Genomic DNA, 19436 nt, shown 5'->3' on the forward strand with positions numbered 1-19436 from the left:
CGCCGCCCGGCGGAGCCCACGACACGCGCAGCGCTGCAGAGCCGACTTTTATTCCGCGGGAGCGCACCCGCGCGCCCCCGCACCTCCGGCCCCGCCGCATTCCGGCCCCGCCGCCCGGGCGGGCGCAGCCGCTCAGCGGTGCCGCCTGCGGATGGCGACGAGGTCCTGGTGGATGGCGCCGAAGCTCGGCCGCCTGCGCGGGTCGTACTCCCAGCAGCGCTGCATCAGGCGGTACACGTCCTCGGGGCACTGCTCGGGGGGCTCCAGCCGCACGCCTGCGGGCAGCAGGGATGGACGGGGCGGACGGACGGCGGCCCCGGTCCCGCGGTCCCGTCGGGAACGGCTCGAGGTCCCCCGGCCCTGCTGCCTGCTCACCCTGCTCGACGGCCTCGCGCGTCTGCTGGTTGCTGAGGTTGGCGTAAGGCACGGCGCCCAGGCTGAAGGCCTCCCACATCAGGATCCCGAAGCTCCACACGTCGCTCTCCGAGCTGTACCGGCCTGGGGATGCGGTGGGCAGTGGGGCACAATGACACCGCCGCCCGGGGGGAGCCCCTCTCCCGGCCGCCCGCCCCAGGGGGCTGCAGGGTGTTGCCGCCCAAGCTCTGGCATTCCACTGCGCAGTTTCCCCGGTTCCCTCTCTGGTGCTATGATGGTCATAGGCTGTGCCCATGCCACTCCATACCGTAATTCAGAGCCTCTGGCGCAGTCCACTTCACGGGGATCTGCTTCATGCCCCCCGTGGAGGCGTAGATACCATCCTCCTCCTGCCGCGACATCCCGAAGTCGCTGATTTTCAGTGTGTTCTTCTCTGTCACCAGGCAGTTACGGGCGGCCAGGTCCCTGGGGGGCTCGGGGCCATCAGCTGCGCCCCCATTAAAGGGGTCCTGGCTCCACTGCCCCCAACACACCTGTGGATGCAGTGCTTGCTCTCCAGGTACTCCATGCCCGCCGCGGCATTCTCCGTCATCTTGATCAGCTCCTTCACCTTCAGGTGGGGCCCCTCGCTGCGCAGGAAGCTCAGGAAGTCCCCTCCTGCAACGCAGAGCATGGAGCTGGGGGGCAGCCGCTCTAGTGCACTGCGGTGAGCGAGGTCGAGTGCCGGGCTGAGCTCACTCACACGCACACCGGGGCTGCAGAGGCTGCAGGACTCACCCTGCACCAGCTCCATGACAATGTAAATGGGCTGCTTCTGGGTGCAGACACCGATGAGTCGGACGATGTTGGGATGGCTGTACTGCTTGAGGATCCTGCGGGGACAACAAATGGCACTGCGAGCAGGCGGGGGCCCAGCTGCCCCCAACACAGCCACCTCTGTGCTGTCCCAGGGACACTGCGCAGCCGGCACAGGGACACAGCGCTCAGCCACAACACCGCTGCATCCCAGTGGGTGTGAGCAGACCCAAGTCCTTAGGACTCACAGGTGGGCCGGGACAGCGACAGCCACACAGACCTGGCTTCCTGCAGGAACTTGGCCTTCAGCTCGGGCGGCAGGGTTTCCCGGCAGGACTTCACCGCCACGGGGGTGTTGTCAGCACGCAGGCGGCCGCTGAACACCTCCCCGAAGTTCCCCTGCCGAGGGACACGGAGGTGCTGGCCGAGCTGCCAATGCGCGCCCGCGGGCGGCCCTATACTGCTGCCAGAACCGAGTACCCAACTCACCCGGCCAATGCGCTCCCCCAGCAGCACGTCCTCGTGGTTGAGCACCCACTTGTCCTGCGGGCAGCGGAGCCGAGTTTTGTGAGCAGCCCCCAGCTCCAGCAGTGCGAACCCCTGCCCTGCAGCTCCCCCTCATGCGGACGGACGGAGACAGGTGAAGGGGCTCTTGCCACCTCCCACTGCCCACCCTCACCTTGAGCACGGCTCTGGTCAGGACGATGCCGCTCTTGCGGGTGATGGGCTGCTGGCTCTGCAGCAGGTGGTCGATGAGCAGCGGGATGGTGGGAAAGCCGTCCCCTTCCAGGCGGTACAGGTTCTGCAGGGAGGGAAGGCCGCAGGGTCACGTCTGCGTGCACATGTGGTAGGAGACGTGCATGGAGGACTGCACACACGGGGTGTGTGAACGCATGGGGTGCATGTGTGAGGTTGCATACGTGCACATAGCACAAGCTTGTGTTCACATGCGCAATGCAGGCTCACACCCTGTGCTCCAGGTTTGGTCCATGCAAGGACACACGCAGGGTCACAGCCGCATGCACACATCATGCACACTGACACCAGGGTCACTCCCTGTGGCTGCACGTCCAGGGCAGACCTCGAGCACCTGCCTGGTGCCGGGCCTCCCCCGGTGCCATGGTCACTCACATCGGCAGCCTGGATGATGAAGTGCCGGGGCTGCCCATCCCACAGCACGCTGAGCACATACTCCTGCTTCCCCTGGCTCTCCCGCACCAGGAAATCCCCTTTGCAGCTCAGCAACTCCTGCACCTCCGAGCGCGGGATGGCCCCGTGGTACCAGGCCTGCTGGCACAGTGGCTTCTGCACCTCTGGGATAAGGGGCACCGGAGGCGGCAGCTGGGGGAAGATGATGTGAGCCCAGCCGTGCCCCTACGTCCTGCAGCAGTGCAGGGTAGGGGCAGCAGAGCAGAGGGGCTGCTGCAGGGTGGAGAGTGGGGCTTGAGAGCATTGGAAGCAGGGCTGCGGAGCAGGAGAGGGGCAGTGGGTGCCAAGGGGCTGGGAGGCTCATCAGGGCAGGGTCAGAGTGGCTGCAGGTGCCCAGGGCCTCACCGAGAACCTGGGACTGAAGATGCCTGAGATGTGGTTCTTGATGGTCTCCAATGCAGTCACCCCACTGCGCTCCTGCTCCTGGGGGAAAATGCTCTGTCTCCCAAAGGGACCTTGTGTGGAGCCACAGGAGCCCAGCATGCCCCAGCCCTGTGGTTCTGGTGGCCATGGGGGGTACTCACCGTGAAGCACACTGACTGCTGGTCCTCCTGAAGGGGCAAGGCGGGAAGGGGCTCCCCGGAGCCCAGCTCTGCCAGCTTGCTGGCCAGCAAATCCCGCTGCGCCTGCAGCTTGGCCTGAGCACAGAGGCAGCCCTGCAGCTGCTGCTGGGCCTCCTGCAGCCCCTGACGCTTGCCCAGCAAGTGCACCCTGGGGATGTGACACAGTGGGCTCAGCCCCTGCCCACCCAGCCCCAGCCCAGACCTGCCACCCCCTGCACCTCACCGCTCCCCAGGGCTCAGCGCCAGCTCCTCGCCCTGGAGCTCAGCCTGCAGCTCCCACACCCGCTGCTCCTTGCCACTCGCTGCCTCCCTGCTGGCTGCCAGCTCTTCCTCGATGGATGTCAGGCTGTGAGGACACGGGTGCTGGATGGGTGCTGAGCCACGTGCCTGCCAGCCCCCCTGCCCGTGGCCCGGCCTCACTCACGAGTGCTGCACGCTCTCGATGGTCAGCTCATTCAGCTGCAGCTTCCCCGGCTCCAGGCTCTCTGTCTCCTCCAGCAAGCTCTCATCAAAGGTCACAGCTGGTGGTACCTCACAGTCGTACCTGCGGGACCCGGCGCAGCACTGATGCTTGCTCTGCTGCACCCACCCAGCAGCATTGCGCTGCACCGTGCTCACAGCCACTCCACCATACCTGTGGCACTGGACAAAGCTGCTGTACTCGGTGGCGGGATCGATCATCTCAATGGCGCGGGCAATCTCCTGGTGGATGGCCAGTACGTCCCCCTGCACCAGGCTGCTGATGCTGTAGTACTCCCCGAGAATCTCCTTCCTGCAGGGACACACGCACTGGGAGCTGTCACCTCCTGTGCCCCATGGCCCGCAGTGCCCACAGCCCCAGCCACGAGGTGCTGACCCCAGCCACGATGGCTCTGGTGCCAGGGAAAGGGTGTGTAAGGGGCAGGCAATGGGGCGAGGACAGTGCCTGAGGCTGAGGGCTCTGGCAGGAGGAGGGAACATCTCCAGTTCTCAAGGGCAGCAAGGGTGCAGGAAGAGAGGGGTTGCCGGTGTGGGGCAGCGGGGTGCAGGGCTCTTACAGAACTAGGACCATCTCCTGCTGCAGGCTGTAGAGGGACTCGTGCAGGGTGGGCAGCGCACGCTGGTAGTGGTGCTGGTGGTGCAGCGTGGCTGCCTGCACAGCCAGCACGTACTGGTTGTGCAGGGCATAGAGCTTCCAGAGGCTGCGCACGTACTTTTCCTTCGCCTTTTCCCGCTCTTTGTCTGCAGGGAGATGCCGTGAGAGACACCCAACCCTCAGCACCTCTGCTCCCGCGGCATCCCCAGGGCTGCGCCGTGGGTCCCATAGGGCAGCGGGGGGTCCGGGTGTCCCTGACACGCTGGTGGGGCTCATCGGGGGCCGGTAGGGGGGATGGTAGGGCACGGCGGGGGGTGCGTGGGGAAGGGGCTGGCACCCACCTTTGCTGGCCTCCTGGTACTTGCGCTTGGCCTGGGTGCTGTCACGCACCAGGCTGCGGTACTGTGCCTTCAGCTTCTCCATTTCCTGCTGCGTGGTCTGCAGAGGAGATGTCATCAGCAGAGAGGGTTCAGGGTGAGGGCCAAGCCCCCCCACTGCCCACAGGGCCCTACCCGGGCGTACTCCTGGCTGAGCTGCTGCCACTGCTCGCTGAAGGCCTTGCGAAGCTGCTGCTTGTCGCGGATCAGCACGCTCAGCTTGGCCAGCGGTCCTGCTGCCAGCTCCTCCGCGTGTCGCCGCAGCGTCTGGCTCAGTGTCTCGGTCTGGCTTGCCAGGACCCACCACGACTGCAGGACAGGGTGTCAGCACGGCGTGGGGATGGCCGCCCGCTTGTGTCGGGTCAGGGGGTGCACTGAAGTGTCCCTACCTCCCCGATTTGGCTGCTGTGGTCACCGGCACGGAGCTCCTGTTTCTCCAGCTGAGAGAACATGTGGTGCAGCATCCCTGCATACTCCCGGTCGCTCTTGGCACGCTGCGACATCCACTTCTTCATCAGCTCCAGGAGGCGCAGCTCGCTGTCCTGCAGCCGCAGCAGCGCACTGTGCCCCTTCGGGCACCATAGCTCTGGCCCAAAGCCCATGGCACTGTGGTCCTGGTGGGAAGGGGCTGTGGAGCAGCGGGGCAGCCTGAGCCGTGGCTCTGAACCCTGCATGGTGCTCAGCTATGGCCAAGGCCCTTCTGACTCCCATGCCACCCCCCCCCATCTCCCCACAGCTGCGCCCAAGCCAGCCCTGCACTGGGAGGGACAGACCACAACCTACGCGATCTGCCTTGCAAAACACATTCAAAGCAGCTGGGAGGGCTGCGTGTGCCCAGCGTGGAGCAGGAGCTGCCACGGGGACAGTGCCAGGGAGGAGGAAGCACGAGATCAAAAACCAGTATCACTCTGCCATGTGACCGAGGGCAGTGGCACAGTGCCCCCACCATGCCCAGGAGCCCCGACCCCATGCGGCTCCAGCAGCTCTGACCCCATACTGCTCTAGTGCGGGGTCACCCCTTTGCCTATGTCAGGGACAGCCAGGCAGGGAGGGGAACGGGGTGCCAAGCTCCAGGGAAAAGTGCCAAGCCTGGAGGTGCCCCTGCGCATGGCCAACAGGAGCCCAGCCATGGCCCCGGGTTGCCCAGCCCTGCGGCAGTGGAGCAGCCAGAAGCGATAGGGTGCCGCAGCCCAGCTCCGCGCAGGGCAAGATGTCCCAGCAGAGACCACAACCCAACAGAGGAACAGGGCGGTTACCCCCCCCAGCCCTACAGAGAGGTCCCCATCCCGTCAGCATGTTGCTGGGCACGGTGCCTCCAACCTGCGTGTGCTGCCAGGTCCCTGCCGCAGCGCTGGTGCTGGTGTGTTCCTGGGGCTGGGGCTGGTGCAACTGACCTGACGCAGCTCCGGCACCCAGAGAGGAACAGGAAACCCTGCACTGACCATACAGCCATTGCGAGATTTCCTGCGCTTCCTCCCCTCCCTGCCAGTCCACAGTAATCGGGGCCGACTCCGTCACACAGCCTCGCTGTGGCTGCCAGCCCCCAGTCCTGCTGCCTCTGCCAGCGACCATGCACCAAGGCCTTTCTCTGCAGGATTCGGCCCTGCAGGAGACCAGGGCTCTTTTTCGGCTGGGCCAGGCTGAGGTGCACTGCCCTTGTGGACCCTGTCCTCAGCCCAGGCCCCTCAGAAGTTTGACCCAGCAAAGCCCTTTCAGCCATGCCTGTGTCTGCAGCTGCTCTCCTCGTCCCTGCTGCAGGGGCTGGCGGGGCACCACGGCTCTGTGCAGCCCTATGGAAGGGGGCCATTCTGACACCACCCCTTGAGTGTGGCCCTCAGACATCAGCTGACGCATGGGCACACACGGAGCTGTGGCCCAGCACGCTGTGATGCTCCCAGGGTGCCTGCAGCCTTGGGCAGACCCCTAAACTTCACCCCTCAGCACACCCGAGTTGTGCCATGATGGGATGGGATCGCTGGGCTGTGCCAGGGCAGGCACCACTGACCAGCACTGCTGCACATGCTCCGGCTGCAGCTCAGACCAGCAGCTTCATTGGGACCCCCTCCTCTTCCAGGCAGTGGCTTCTGGTCCCAAGGTGATGCCGTGGTCACCTGCAAGTCACAAGTAAGCGGCTTCCACTTCGTAAGGAAGTTCCTGACTTGCCTTCCCACGGTTGAGCAATGCCTCGGTGGTCACGCCAAGGAACACTGCAATGTCACAGCACGGCACACCACAGCACTGGGCAGCACAGCACGGCACAGCACAGCACAGCATGGCACCCCACGCTGCTGGAGCTCCTGGGCACTGTTGGTACCAGTCACCCTGGAAACGGCCTTTCTCACAGCACGTTTCAGGGTCAGAGCAGCAGCACTGCAGCTGCTGTGTGCAGTGGCACACGCTAACCTGCCTCCAGCCACCACTGCCTGGCCCCAAAGCCTGCCCTGGAACTGTTTTATTTTCTGAGCTGCTGGTCATACAGCAGTGTCCATGTGCACCACTTGCTCCTTGGACATTTGCAGCATTTGCACAAGTTCAGCGACTGCTGTGCCAGCTCGCAGCTTATCCCAGCCCGGCATCGCCTGGCTCCTCCTGGGCAGAGCGGGCTGTCCATGCCAGCACTGGGCTGGCACTGGGGACACCGGGCTCCCCGGGGCTGGAGTCTGACTGCACTGGACCACGTCTGTGAGGACAGCCAAGCCGCAGGGCCCTGTCTGTAACTGTGATTGCAGACAGCCCTGCTCCCCAGCAGCCCTGACCGCTGCCTGCAGCAGGAAGGTCACTGCGGGCTGCGCTGCAGCTCACCCAGTTTCACATCCTCCATCCCCTCTTCCGCAGCAGAGCTCAGCACTGCTGTGCTGCATGGGGCTGCACCGGCACTGCGCAGCTGATGGCCGCATCCCATCCCAGTGCCCGTTTGCTCCTGCCTGGAGCCACCAGCTCAGCCCCACACAGCCCTCAGCCGATGGCAGCGGACGCCTGGCTGCGGTGCGGCCTCAGGTAAGCAAGAGAGGGGAGAGCCCTGGCAGCAGCTCCTACAGCCATGCGTGCACAACAGGGAACTGCTGGTGACCACAGGAAGATGCTGCGGCCAGGACGGCATGAGGGGCTCTGCAGAAAGGAGCTGCCTCCAAGCAAACATGTGAGGGACGCAGCTCAGAGCTCACCTTGGGGCCAGGGGAACAGTGGGGCTGGGGCTGGCTCTGCCCGCAGCACCGCAGCCCATCCATGGTGGGAGCTGGGCCGGGGACACCTGGCTGTTCATCCCGCGCTGCCCACAGGCATCGTGCTGCAGCTGAAGGGGCTGCACTGGGACGTTGCTGCAGCGTGAGCTCTGCAGCCTGCTCCCCCACATTGCTGCAGCCAAAATTAGCTCCCCTCACTGCGGGTTTACGATAAGCAGCTGCTTCCTGTCACTCAGGTGAATGGGACAACCACTGCCTGGGTGCCAGCACAGCTTCAGCCCACAGCCCCCAGCGCTGGGGGGGCTCCTGACTTCTTGGGGGGGGTGGGAAGGTCTCAGCCCTGCCCAGGGACCCCTGCAACCTCAGAGCAACAGGATACATAGCACAGGCAGCGGAGCTGGTTTGCATAGTTCTGAACATTTAATAACTCAGTCTCTCTAGCGTTATATCCACATCCATTAAATTAAAAACGGGCTCAGGAGGCAGCTCCCGACTGATTAAATTACAAGAAAAAATTACTGTGCACCAAAAAGTTATTATAGAAAAATAGTCCTGTGGCCCCCCGCCAGCAGCTCCGTCCATGGGCCGGGGTTGGCGTGGGGCAGGCAGGAGCCCGTGCCACAGCCCCAGTGTGCAGCGGCGGCGGACGGCAAAGGGGCGGGCGGCACCAGCCCCCACCGTGCAGGGAATGGGCTGAGGGCAGGGGGGTGCCGGGGGCTCTGGGTGGGAGCAGAACGGATTGTCACCAAGTGGGGGAAAGGCACATCGGGGCTGGGGCAGTGGGGCCGGGACTGCCAGCACAGCAGGCTCTGCCCGGCCTTGGCAGGGTGCAGGCGGAGCCGGGCGCAGCGGGCAGCAGCGCTGCCCAACAGACCCCGCAGCACCGCAGCCCTGCCCGGGGCAGAACAGGGGCTGGGGCTTGAGCAGGGGGCCCTCCCTGCACTGGGGCACAACCTTGGGCACAGGGGAAGGCGCTGCCATGCCCACACGCTCCATCACTGGGCTCCGATCCGCGCTGCAGGTGGCTGTGGTGGGACGGGCAGCAGCAGGCAAGGAGGTAGGGGGCTGAGGCCTGGCCATTATTGCTGTTGAAGGGCGCGGGTGGAGGCAGACAGGCCCTGGGGAGGCGGCGGGGAGCCGAGGCAGGCAGAGCCCTGGTGGGCCTCAGGACAGCAGCACAGGAGAGGCCGTGCTCGGGCTGGTGAGATAGAGCTGCCCCTGACTCAGGTAGCCCGGTCAGGGCAAGACCAACGAGGGCACCCAGCCCTCATCCCCGCAGCCATGCGTGGCCCCAGCAACCGCCTGCCCAGGGTAGGGAACGCGGCTGCCAGCACAGAGCCAGCGCCAGGGTCTGGCCACACACCAGCACAGGGCACAGCATGGACACGAGGCTGTGAGAGATGGTCTGGGACGGGGACAGCGCAGGGCTGAGGACGGTACCAGCGGTGGGGAGCCCCAGAATGCCGCGGAGGGGAGTGGGGGCAGAGTCCAGGCCCCTCGGCCTCGCCTGCCCTGGCCCCGCGGTGCCGGGAGGGGGAGGGAGGGGCGGAGGGCTCATCAAAGGGCACTTTGGTCTCTGATGAAGGCAGTCCTCTCGTTGTGCACTTCGCACTCCTCAATGTCCGACTCAGAAGGGCCCTCCTCCTGCCAGATGTCGGAGGGCAGCCCCTTGTAGGAGATGATGCCGCTGTCCAGGGCGTAGACCTTCACACCCCGCAGGCTGAACCCAGAGCGCACTTGCAGCACCAGGAAGACGGTGATGAAGATGACGACGATGAGGACGCAGCTGAGGCTGGCGATGAGGACGAGGGGGTTGGCTGGAGGGGGGGCCTCAGGCTGCCCCTCGCTCTCCACCAGGGCGGGGGATGCACGGCTGCTCTGTGTCTGGTGGGAGCAGGAGAGGTCCAGGCTGCTGAAGTGGGAGTGCGCGGGGCAGGTCAGGCACTGGTTGGGGCCGGGCCCCGTGCAGGTGGCGCAGGAGGGGTGGCAGGGCAGGCAGAGCTGGGGTGTGATGGGCTCCACGCTGTTCTCCAGGGTGTAGTGTGTGCTCTGCACGCCAGGTGCAAAGCCGGGGGGGCAGCGCTTCAGACAGCTCTTCTGGTGCAGGTAGTACCCCTCCTCACAGACTGCAGGAAAGAAGGGTCAGCAGAGGGAGGGTCATCCGCACACCCATCCCCCCAGTGGGACCCTGCACTCACCCACGCAGGTCTGGCTGGGGGTCAGGGTCTTGCAGCCGCTGCTCTCCAGCTGGTTGGAGAGTCCAGGGGGGTCAGTGGCCGTCCCGTACAGCACCAGCGTGAACTTGGTCAGCGTGCCTGGAACAACATGGGGTGAGCACCAGCAGTGCACCCATAGACCTCACACAGGGAGGGCGGGCACCAACACCACCATGGGGTGCATGGGGGCCACAGGGACATCTCCACGGACAAGCACAGATGGGGTTGCGAAAGACAGGCCACCTCAGAGCCCCCCCAGCCCAGAGCAACTCTGTCCCCTCCCCAGCCTGGTCACTGAACAGTACCAGGTGCCAGCCGGGCACAGGCACCGCTCCCACTGCCACATCAAGGTGGTGACAGCAGCCCTACCGTAGTTGTTGGCATCACTAGTGTTCTCAATCTCCAGCCGCCACTCCCCAGAGGGGTCCTCGTCCCACGAGTGTGTCGTCATGAAGGCCCAGTCATTGAAGCCATCAGCTGAGTAGTCGTGGGGTCTGGGGAGAGAGGGGACGGTGTGGGCGACACAGCCGGGGACCCACTGCCAGCTGCCATCCCACTGCCCAGCACCAACCTGGCAGCCAGGAGGGTGGAGCGGGTGCCCATGGGGCTGACGAGGTGGATGGCCAAGTCCCCCCGCCGGTTGTAGGACAGCGTCAGCCGTGCCTGTGCATGCTCCAGCCGGCTGATGTAGTTGGCCTTCCCCAGGCAGGCGTCAACCTTCCGCCGCACCTCCAGGCGCTTCCCGATGTCCCTGCCATGGAACAGAGTGGACCCAGTGCCCTCAGTGAGGCTGTGGCAGAGCACAGGGCTTCACGTGCTCTCAGGAGCTCTCAGCTGCTCTCCAGCCCCGCACCAAGCGGTAGAGCTGGAGATAATCCCGGGGCAGCCAACAGCCTCTCTCCACTGCCAGAATGGGGCAGGGAGCAGGCAACCAAGCAGCACATCCCAGCTCCCGGGAAACCAGGGGCAGGGAGGGTTTTGCTCTGCTGAGCACGCGTTGAATCACACTCTGTGCCAGCTGTGAATGGGGCCTTTCTTCAGCAGCCAGGGGCCAGCTCCACCCCTGCGCAGCGTGGCCAGGGATGGACAGGCACGGCCTGCCATGGCCCGCAGCTCGCCAGCCCTGCCGCTGGCACAGGACGTGGCCATACGGAGCGAGGATGGGCAGAGACGGGGCTGGCGCCTGCCCACAGGGCCCAGGCCCAGGGGAGCAGGGCAGGGCAGCAGCACAGACAGAGCCTAGCTCCCCCCAGCCCAGGGCCTGCCCCCCAGGCCTGGCACCACCCTGGCCGCAGACGGGACTCGGCAGATGCTGTGCTGCGGCGGTGGCCAAGCAGGAGTAAAAGGAGCTTCTGTCTGACCCCTGAAAGCCCCTCTGTCTGGAGATGACTCGCACTGGCTGCTCCCAAAACCACAGCGTCCCAGCCCAGAAGCCTCCTGGCTGCACCCTGCCCAGCCCGGCTGCAGCAGTTGGTGTCCAGAGCAGTTCTGTGCTCCCCAGCCCTGCCCCAGCAGCAGAGCCCAGCGCCCTCCCGTTCCCCACCCGGTGCTGAGCGTCTCTTGGCTCCTGCACAGGGCCGCGCATGGGGCAGATACCAGGCAGCGCCTGCCTGGGCTCACCAGCCCTTACTTGGGCTCCGTGAGGATGTCGATGACACATTTCCTCTGAGGTCCCACTGTGATCCAGTTCCTGGCCAGGCTTACCATGGCCCCGGCGTCCAGAAGGCCGTAGCCGTAGGAGTGGCTGACTGTAGGGACAGCAGGGTCAGTGCTGCACCCTGAGGCCTCCTGTACCCCAGGGCTGTTGTGGGCACCCAGCCCCTGCCCCCCGGTACCTTTGCGGCCGACGCCGTTGGTGACCCAGTCATTGGCATTGAGGTGTGCCGGCTTCGAGGTCTGCACCACCAGGTGCTGCATGTCCCGCCAGGTTAGGTTCTTGCTGCAGGGAGATGCGAAGCTTAGGTACCAGCAAGAGGCACCCTCCCCAACCCCCAGCCCGGCCCCACTCCATGCCCAGCCCCGCTCCATGTCCAGCCTTACTTTGCTTCCAGGGCAAGAGCAATGATCCCAGCAGCAAGAGGTGCTGAGGCCGATGTCCCTGTGTGCGATTCAGTGCACTTCTGTCTCAGGTCAGTTGTTACCTGCAAGGAAAGAACCCGGTAAGGTGGTGCCGTGCCCCCCAAGTCTGTCCCATGTGCCCCAGCCCCATAGCCCCTCGGGGTACTCACTATCTGCTTCTCATTCTGGTTGCCACTACTGTAGGTGGTGGCGAGGGTGGAGGAGCAGGCCTCGCTGTACCAGGGCACGTTGCCGTACTGCGTGGTGCTGCTGATGGACAGTGTGTAGATGCTGTTGGTGTAACCGTCGCAGTTGCAGCTGTCGTGCTCACGGCCCCCATTTCCGGATGCCCAGACGAAGATGGAGCCCAGCCCCCCGCGTCCCTGACAACAGAAGCAGAGTGAGCACCGGTGCTCGTGCAGCACGCAGCTCGTGGCACACAGAGTGCCATGGGGCACAGCAGGCAGCTGGGACCCAGCGAGAGGCACGATGCTCCTGGCCTGTGCGGCAGGATGTGGACACAGTGGCCACAGGAGCTGCCCCGGATGGCACTGGTGGCAGAGGCACTGCAGAATTGGTTTTCCCAAGAACAGATGTCCTTCTCTGCTCAGAAATCATCCAGGCTGGCTGCGGAGTTGCGTGCAACTCACAGCACCCTGCAGTCCCACAGCAGCTCTGCAGAGCGCTACTGAGTGCCATGGCTCTGCTCACAGAGTGTGGGGCAGAGCTGGCGCGGCGTGGGGATCTGCCAGCAGCAAGCCTATGTTTCCATGCGGGGAATCCCAGGCAGAATGCAGCACAGGGCTGCACCACGGCCATGCCGAGGCTGAGCTGACAGCAGGGGACAGAGGGGAAGGACGAGTGGTGGCAGGGGTGAGGTGAGTGGCAGAGCCAGGCAGGGCCCAGTGGGTCTCCAGGGAGGGACTGCCCCACTTCACCTGAGCTTTCGGAGCTCAGAGAACAGGGCGGCTCCGGTGAGAGGAGCACCCTGTGCAGGAGGGGCCCTGACTCAGAGCCGCCGTGCAGGAAGAACCAGAAAAACCAACGGAGCCTGATCCCGGAGATGGGCCAGGAGACAGCTCACTGCTGGAAGGCCGCAACAACACGGGAGGCCTGGGGAAGCAGCAGGAGCTCAGCTGGCCCCAGGAAACCATTGCTCACCTGGCTGACCCCTCGGAAGAAGGCCTCCTCCGCCAGCCGGGCTGGGCCGTCCACCGTCTTGCCATCGTCCTCAGGGCCCCAGCTGGCACTGTAGATGTGGATGTGGTTGGGATTGAGGCCCAGGGAATGGGCCTCCACAGCATCCGTCACCTCCCCATCCAGCATGCGCACGCCTAGGGCCAGAGAGCAGACATCACGGGTGGCCACACTCCACGGGGCAGAGGTGCCACCAGCGAGAGCTCTCCGTGCTGCTGGAGCTGCAGGCTGTCAGAGGCCGCTCTGGCAGCAACACCGAGGGAGCAGGCCCCTGCTGCAAGCTCTGCTCCTGACGCATGACAGGGTGGCACCCACCTCCAATCCGGGCATTGTAAGCCACGCCGACGCCACAGATCCCATTGTTTGCTACAGCAGCAACTTCCCCAGCGCACCGAGTGCCATGCCTGCAGTTAGAACAGCACCAAGCATTCAGATGGGCAGAGAGGAGCATGCTGCTGAACACCAGCTGCAGACGGCAGGGTTGGTACCCAGACTGTCCCTGTTCCCCCAAATGGGGCAGCTGACAAAGCCCAACCCACAGAGATGGGCACTGCAGAGCTGTGTCTGCCCTGTTCTGGGGAGGGGGCACAGCACAGTCTGTGCTAGCTCTGGGTAGCCCCAAAGGACATTACTGGTGTCAGAAGGTGAGGGGAGGTTCTGCATGGGGCATCACCCCCACACCCTCTTGAAATCCACAAGGGCCAGTGCTGCCCACTGAGTCCTGGCGATACCTTGGCTCTGCCACTCTCACCTGTTGTCGTTCATCTGTGTGTAACGGGGCTGTGGGTCTGGGTCCTGGTCGTTGACATCAAAGCTTGCCCCTGGATCCTGGAAGGCAAACATGGCAGTCAGAAGTGCCTGCCTTGGCCAGCAAGCTCCACCTGCCCAGTGCCATGCTGGTATCACACGCCTCAGTGCTGGGCTGAGTCAGGGAGCAGGCTTCTGGCTCGCCCCCGTTGCTGTCCCCTACGTGCCCCCATGGCAGGCATGAACCCTGCATCTGCACCATGCAGCTCTGGGGCTGCAGTGAGCAAGCACCAGCTGTGCACAGGCTCCTGTGCCCAACCCAGGGATTGCCCCACACTTACATAGTTGGCCTCCAGGTCAGGGTGGTTCTTCTCAATGCCATCATCCAGGATGGAAACCACAATGCCCTTGCCCGTGTAACCCTGCTCCCAGGCCTGACGCACATTCAGGTCCCGCTGGTTTGTGTTGTACTGCAGAAAGAAGTCCTTACACTGTCAGCCACGCCCAATTGCTGGTGCTGTGATGGGCATCACAGCCAAGAGCAGGTGCCACCTCCACACCCCTCACTCCACACTCACCAAGTACCACTGCTGCGGGAACTTGGGGTCCGTGGGCTCCATGAAAATGTCTCGCTTGGTCCTGCGCTTTGCCACCTGCTGCTCAAGCCAATGCACCTGACACAGAGAGGGCATGAGTCTCCCTCCGCTCCCACTGCCCTCCTTGTGCCCAGAAAGCAGACAGCAGTGCCAGTGCTGCAGCGTCCCAATCAGCCGCCAGCCCAGGGCCCTCCTGGCCTCCCCTGCCCTGCGTCAGCCTCACTGACACCGGCTCTGCTCCACAGGAGCACACAAGGCAGAGCACCGAGCTCTGCTGAGCAGTGAGCACCTGGCAGCTGCCACGCTGCACGCCCTGCTGCACCTGGAGCAGGCAGACTGTGAGCGTGCCTGGCCGCTGGGCTGTAGCCAGGGCATGGGGATGGCTGCTGTCCTGCCACATCGCTGCGCTGGGAGCCCCAGGCATGAGGATGGAGAGCCCTCTGGGGGGCCATGGCTGTCCCGTGCCCACGGCAGCAATCCTGGCTCTGCCTCCCCCTGCCCTTGCTGGCCACATGCCAGGCTCCCTGGCTCCCCATGGCCTCCGAATGCACAGCATCGAGGCAGCTCACCCCGTTCTGTGCCCAGTGCTGGCCTCATGCTCGGTGAAGGGTCCCACCAGCAGCCCCCCCACCTACCTGCGGCTCCCGTGCCAAACGGCTGTGCCAGGGCTGGTGGGGTGAAAGGGAGCGCTTCACCACGCCACGGTGCTGGAAGTGGTAATAGTCACCGAAAATCTGGGGCAGAAGAAGGAACAGGATGGATATGAGTGAATGTCCAGCTTCCCCAGTACCCCATCTCCCACTGGCACCCTCAGCCACAAATACCAATAAGTCTCTAGTAGTCCAACCAAGCTGCAGCCAGGGCAGGGGGAGCTGAGCCTCTGCTCTTCCTTATGTTTGCCTAAGACAGGGCTCTCTTTGAGGACCCAGGAAGCACTGGTCTCTAATCTGTATATCTGTCCTGGGGCAGAGGGTCACACAGTTGTCCCGCCAAGACACGCATTACCAGCTATGGAGCCATGCAGTGCTGTCCTGGCTCAGCCCCCACATATAAAAGCATGGCTTAGGCTCAGGGCAGCTACATGGCCACCAGCATGGCCCCAGCTAGCCCAGGAAGCCTTACAGCCTCCCCACCGGTTATTTTTAAACCTGAAGCCCTCTCCAGTCCTGCCATGCCCTCACCCCTTCCTGCATGTCCTGCAGGCCATATGGGGAGAGGGGCTATGCTTTCACCCACCCACTGGGAGCCAGGGCATTACCACACCACACAGACTGCTGAGGGCTGAGGGGAGAGGACGACGCTCCCTCTGAGCACCCCAGGCTGCAGCACAGCAGCTTGGTTACCTTTAAGGACAGCCACAAGAGCTTATCAGAGCTTTGCATATGTGTGTCATCCTGGCCAGCACGCAGCCAGCCTGAGCCAGGCAGCAGGAGGAAGGATGCCCTGGGCAGCTCAGAGGCACCCGCAACCCTAAGGCAGCAAACCGCAAGTGCCATACTTCATCCCAAAGCCTCTCGGTGCTCTTCAGGGTGCAGGAACACACCTCGGCACTGTGGAGGGGCCTGTTCAACCCCCCACACTCCTGCATGGAGCCACAAGCAGCAAGACAAGGCCCTGCCCAGCGTGGGGAATCACTCACTCCACACATCTGGGGTGAGACACCCCTGTGCCAGGCTGGCTCCCAGCACCCTCATCCCTCCACAGGCATGAACAGAGCCCTGATTGTTCTGCAAGGAGAGCTTGGCTCTGCCCGGTCACTCGGCTGGATTAGGTCTGCACAGACGCTGTGGTGACAGCCAGGAGCTGCCAGCCCACGCGCTGCCATCCTAATCCCCACAGTCCCTGTCCTCAGCAAGGACGGCGCTGCCCCCAGCCCCCTGCAGCCCCACTGCTCCACGTGCCACGTGTCAGTGCTGATCCCGTGTGAGCTGTGCCGACTCGCACAGCTCATCCCATACTGCCCACAACCGTCCCTTGCCTCTGTCCCGCATGCCACAGACACTGTCCATTTGCTCCTCTGCAAGGCCACTGGCTCCAGGCACACGGCCGCGGATTGCAGTCCATTCCTGGCCCCTCCGCCCCTGCTGGCCCAGGGAGATCACAGTCCCATGGCCACGACCTACCCAGGCTCTACAGGCAGAGGTGGGGCCGGGGCACGGCAGGACAGCACATCTCCGAGGGCAGCACCCAGGCACCCATGGAGGGCAGGGTCCTCCCAGACACAGACCCAGGGCCTCTCCCTGGGGCACAGCCAGAAGCGCCTGCTCTTCCCGACCGCATCCTGTTCCACTGCACGAGCATCCCAGGAACAACTTCTGGGGAGCACAGTGTGGCCACCCACACACCGTTCAGACACCTCCACCAGCTCCCAGCCCCATCCTGCAGCACAGACACCAGGATGGGCTCCAGGGCGGCAGAGACATGCCCAGACCTGCACCTCCAGCTCAGCCGAGCCCACACCTCCCTGCAGGGGCTCTGCTGTGGGTGCTGCCATGCGCCTGCTCCACCGCAGCTCAGCAATAGGCAGGCTGGGAGCCAAAGGCAGCTCAGCCCTGTGCCCCATTCTCAGGGGTCTCAGTGGGACCTGGCCCATCAGGATGAGCGCAGAACTCCTCTTGAAGAGCTTGACAGACACCCTTCTCCCAACATGCATGAGGACCAGGGGCTCCCTGAACAAACTGCACCCACAGCCATGCCAGGGCCACGTTTGTGTGGCAGGATGAGTCATGGCCAGCTGCCATGGCGGTCATCCCCCCACACTCCCAGCAGCTGGCTTCCAGCGAGGTCCTGACACTGCAGCCAGAAGTTGTGCAACTTCCTCTGGGATTTCACCCCTCGCTTCCTTCCTGCCGGAGCCAGCATGGCCCAGCCAAGTGCCTGGCCCTGGAAGAGTGGGCTCTGTGTGCCGAGGCAACAGTGTTCACCCCAGCATCCACACTGTACCACATGGCACCAGCAGAATCACGCAGGCTCTGATCTGTCAGCTGCCAGTCCCACTGTTTGTGCCAGCCCCACAGCTCCCACCAGTCTGACCTGGCCCCAGGGCTCACCCCAGGCTCCATGCAGCAGTACCCAGCTCCCTCCAGCCCAGTGGCTCCAGAGGTGCTGCCTGGCCAATGAGAATGGCACGTGACACACAACAGGGTCATGTGTCCTGCTCACAGTTCTGCAGAGCACAGCCTGCAGCCAGTCTGAAGAGGTGACCTCTGGGGAGCAGCCAAGACCATGAGGAACACAGTCCCACACTCTCCAACCCTTTCCCACCCAGCTGCAGGGATGGCACTGACACAGCCCCGTTCCCACAATGGCTGACAGCAGAGAAAGCTGAGCGTGGTGGGACCTGCTGACACAGGACTGCTGAAGGGCAGCACAAGGGCCAAGGACATGCAGTGCTGTCAGACCCTCTGCCCCAATGAAGCCAGGGGGCCACACCGCTCGGGCACCACTCACCTTCAGCAACGTGCAGCAACCTCAGCACTCCCAGTTTGGGGTGGGCTTTTCCCCCTTCCACCTCCCACAGGCAGCACATGCTATGCCGTGTTGTCCCCTGCCTGGACCGCAGCAGAGTGATGGGGGACACCACTCCCATGGGGAAAGGGGAGCAAGGGACTTACCGGGCCCAGGTTAAGGAATCCATGCTTCCTGGCCAGCCTGTTGGCCTCCAGTGGCCCAGCAGGGACAAGCACGGCCCAGGTGTTGGTGTAAACGCGCTGGGCCAACACCTCTCGGGCCAGGAGGGCGAGGGCAACCACCAGAGTCCAGAGCAGGAGCAGCGAGCAGGGCCTCAGATCCATCAGAGTATCGGGGGTCTTCTACCAGAGCACGAGGTCCAGGCGGTGGCAGCTCCCACGTCAGTGCCCTGCAGCACACCGGGCCCCGCTCTGCCCCGCTGGCCCCTGCGCAGCCCGACAGACCATGGGGATGGGGCCGTGACTGCGGCAGGAGGGCAGCAGCAGGCACAGAGCACCGGGATGGCAGCACGACCTGCGGAGGAGGGAGGGCGGTCAGAACAGGACAGGACTCCGCCAGCACTGCTGGCAGCCCATGGTTCCAGGGCTACCGGGAGGGTTCCGCAGTGGCACAGAGCTGCTGTTTACCTCACTTATTGCCCAATGTGTACTTATGTTCTAAGCTTACGACCATGGAAGGCAGAGCAGGAGATGGGCACAGAAAGAGGGGAGGAAATGGAGGCTGTGCTTCCTGCTGCTGCCTAGCACAGACAGGGCACGGGGCTGGGAGCTGCCAGGTGGAACAAGAAGATGCTCCAGGTGCTGTGCCAGGGACCTGAGCACAAGTTCCTGGAGAGGGAGCAGATGCAGCCCCTGCCCAGCATGCCTGAACACAGGGACCTCCAGGCACAGCGGGGTGGCTCCCTGGGACTCCCAGACAGAAAAACACCAGCTGCAGTGGGGAAAACAGGACAGAAGAAGGAGGAGAAGCAGCAGGAGCCCTTGCCCTCAGCTTGCAGTGCCCCAGGCCCAGCAGCCCGCTAGCAGGCAACAATCCGGCAGCGCTGGCCACAGCATGCTGTGCTGCCTATCACTATCCGCAGCTCTGCCCTTCCCCAGGAGCATAACATGGTGACACCGGCGTGACTCATCCCCAAAACAGGGAGGAAACAGGCAGAGGGACCGGGAAAAAGGCGTACTATCACCTCTGTCAGCACGGTGCAGCCAGGAGATACCTGGGGGTGTTGGGAGGTCGCTAGAGATGTCAGAGCGAGAGCGAGGGGTCGGGCAGTGCTGGGGGCCGCGGGCAGAGCGTGCCACACTCCAGGCACAGCGCGGATCCCCTCGGCAGCCCACGAAGGTGCCCGGAGCAGCGCACCAGCCCGGCGCCAGTCAGGAGCCGCGGTCCGGGGCTGCGCCACGGCCTAAAGCGCAACTCCCAGAGGGCAGGGCTCCCCGAGCCCCGGGGAGGCGACAGAGCCCGAGGGGACTCCGTGTGCCGGCGTCCAGCCCCCGCCCCGAGCCGGGCACCGGGCACCGGGCAGCCCCTCCGCGCGCTGCACCCCGCGGCCACCGCTCCACGGGGAAGCGCGGAGGG

At 64.4% G+C, this 19436-nt stretch overlaps 2 protein-coding genes across 8 annotated transcripts in view; both read right to left on the reverse strand.

The window, feature by feature from the left end:
- FES (FES proto-oncogene, tyrosine kinase) lies at positions 35-5851 on the reverse strand. Of its 7 annotated transcripts, XM_021407688.1 has the most exons (19): positions 5715-5851; positions 4784-5022; positions 4530-4703; positions 4359-4455; positions 3980-4163; positions 3577-3714; positions 3367-3486; positions 3166-3288; positions 2904-3090; positions 2725-2802; positions 2302-2511; positions 1850-1972; positions 1660-1713; positions 1451-1569; positions 1153-1247; positions 909-1032; positions 683-840; positions 376-498; positions 133-275 (listed from the first exon to the last, which is right to left on the reverse strand). In XM_021407688.1, exons 1-19 carry the CDS (start codon positions 5845-5847, stop codon positions 133-135), a joined length of 2622 nt encoding a protein of 873 aa, XP_021263363.1. In that variant the 5' UTR covers positions 5848-5851. The 7 variants fall into 7 exon arrangements, 4 of the variants coding, with proteins under 4 accessions (XP_021263362.1, XP_021263365.1, XP_021263363.1 ...); XM_021407687.1 differs by having other exon boundaries at positions 35-275; positions 1451-1713; XM_021407690.1 differs by lacking the exon at positions 5715-5851 and having other exon boundaries at positions 35-275; positions 4784-5028.
- The window catches only part of FURIN (furin, paired basic amino acid cleaving enzyme), a 12917-nt gene continuing 1454 nt past the window's right edge, over positions 7974-19436 (reverse strand). The window contains exons 2-16 of the mRNA XM_021407359.1: positions 18005-18374; positions 15026-15124; positions 14373-14468; positions 14136-14264; positions 13799-13875; positions 13363-13451; positions 13012-13184; positions 12021-12233; positions 11833-11933; positions 11628-11731; positions 11423-11540; positions 10364-10543; positions 10162-10286; positions 9775-9891; positions 7974-9702 (exon numbers count right to left, since the gene is read on the reverse strand). Coding sequence (XP_021263034.1) covers positions 9134-9702; positions 9775-9891; positions 10162-10286; positions 10364-10543; positions 11423-11540; positions 11628-11731; positions 11833-11933; positions 12021-12233; positions 13012-13184; positions 13363-13451; positions 13799-13875; positions 14136-14264; positions 14373-14468; positions 15026-15124; positions 18005-18184 — 2370 coding nt within the window. The 5' untranslated portion in view covers positions 18185-18374 and the 3' untranslated portion in view covers positions 7974-9133. The remainder of the gene's footprint in view (positions 9703-9774; positions 9892-10161; positions 10287-10363; positions 10544-11422; positions 11541-11627; positions 11732-11832; positions 11934-12020; positions 12234-13011; positions 13185-13362; positions 13452-13798; positions 13876-14135; positions 14265-14372; positions 14469-15025; positions 15125-18004; positions 18375-19436) is intronic.

The sequence above is a fragment of the Numida meleagris genome, chromosome 9 (assembly GCF_002078875.1).
Source record: "Numida meleagris isolate 19003 breed g44 Domestic line chromosome 9, NumMel1.0, whole genome shotgun sequence".
Taxonomy (NCBI): Eukaryota; Metazoa; Chordata; class Aves; order Galliformes; family Numididae; genus Numida; species Numida meleagris.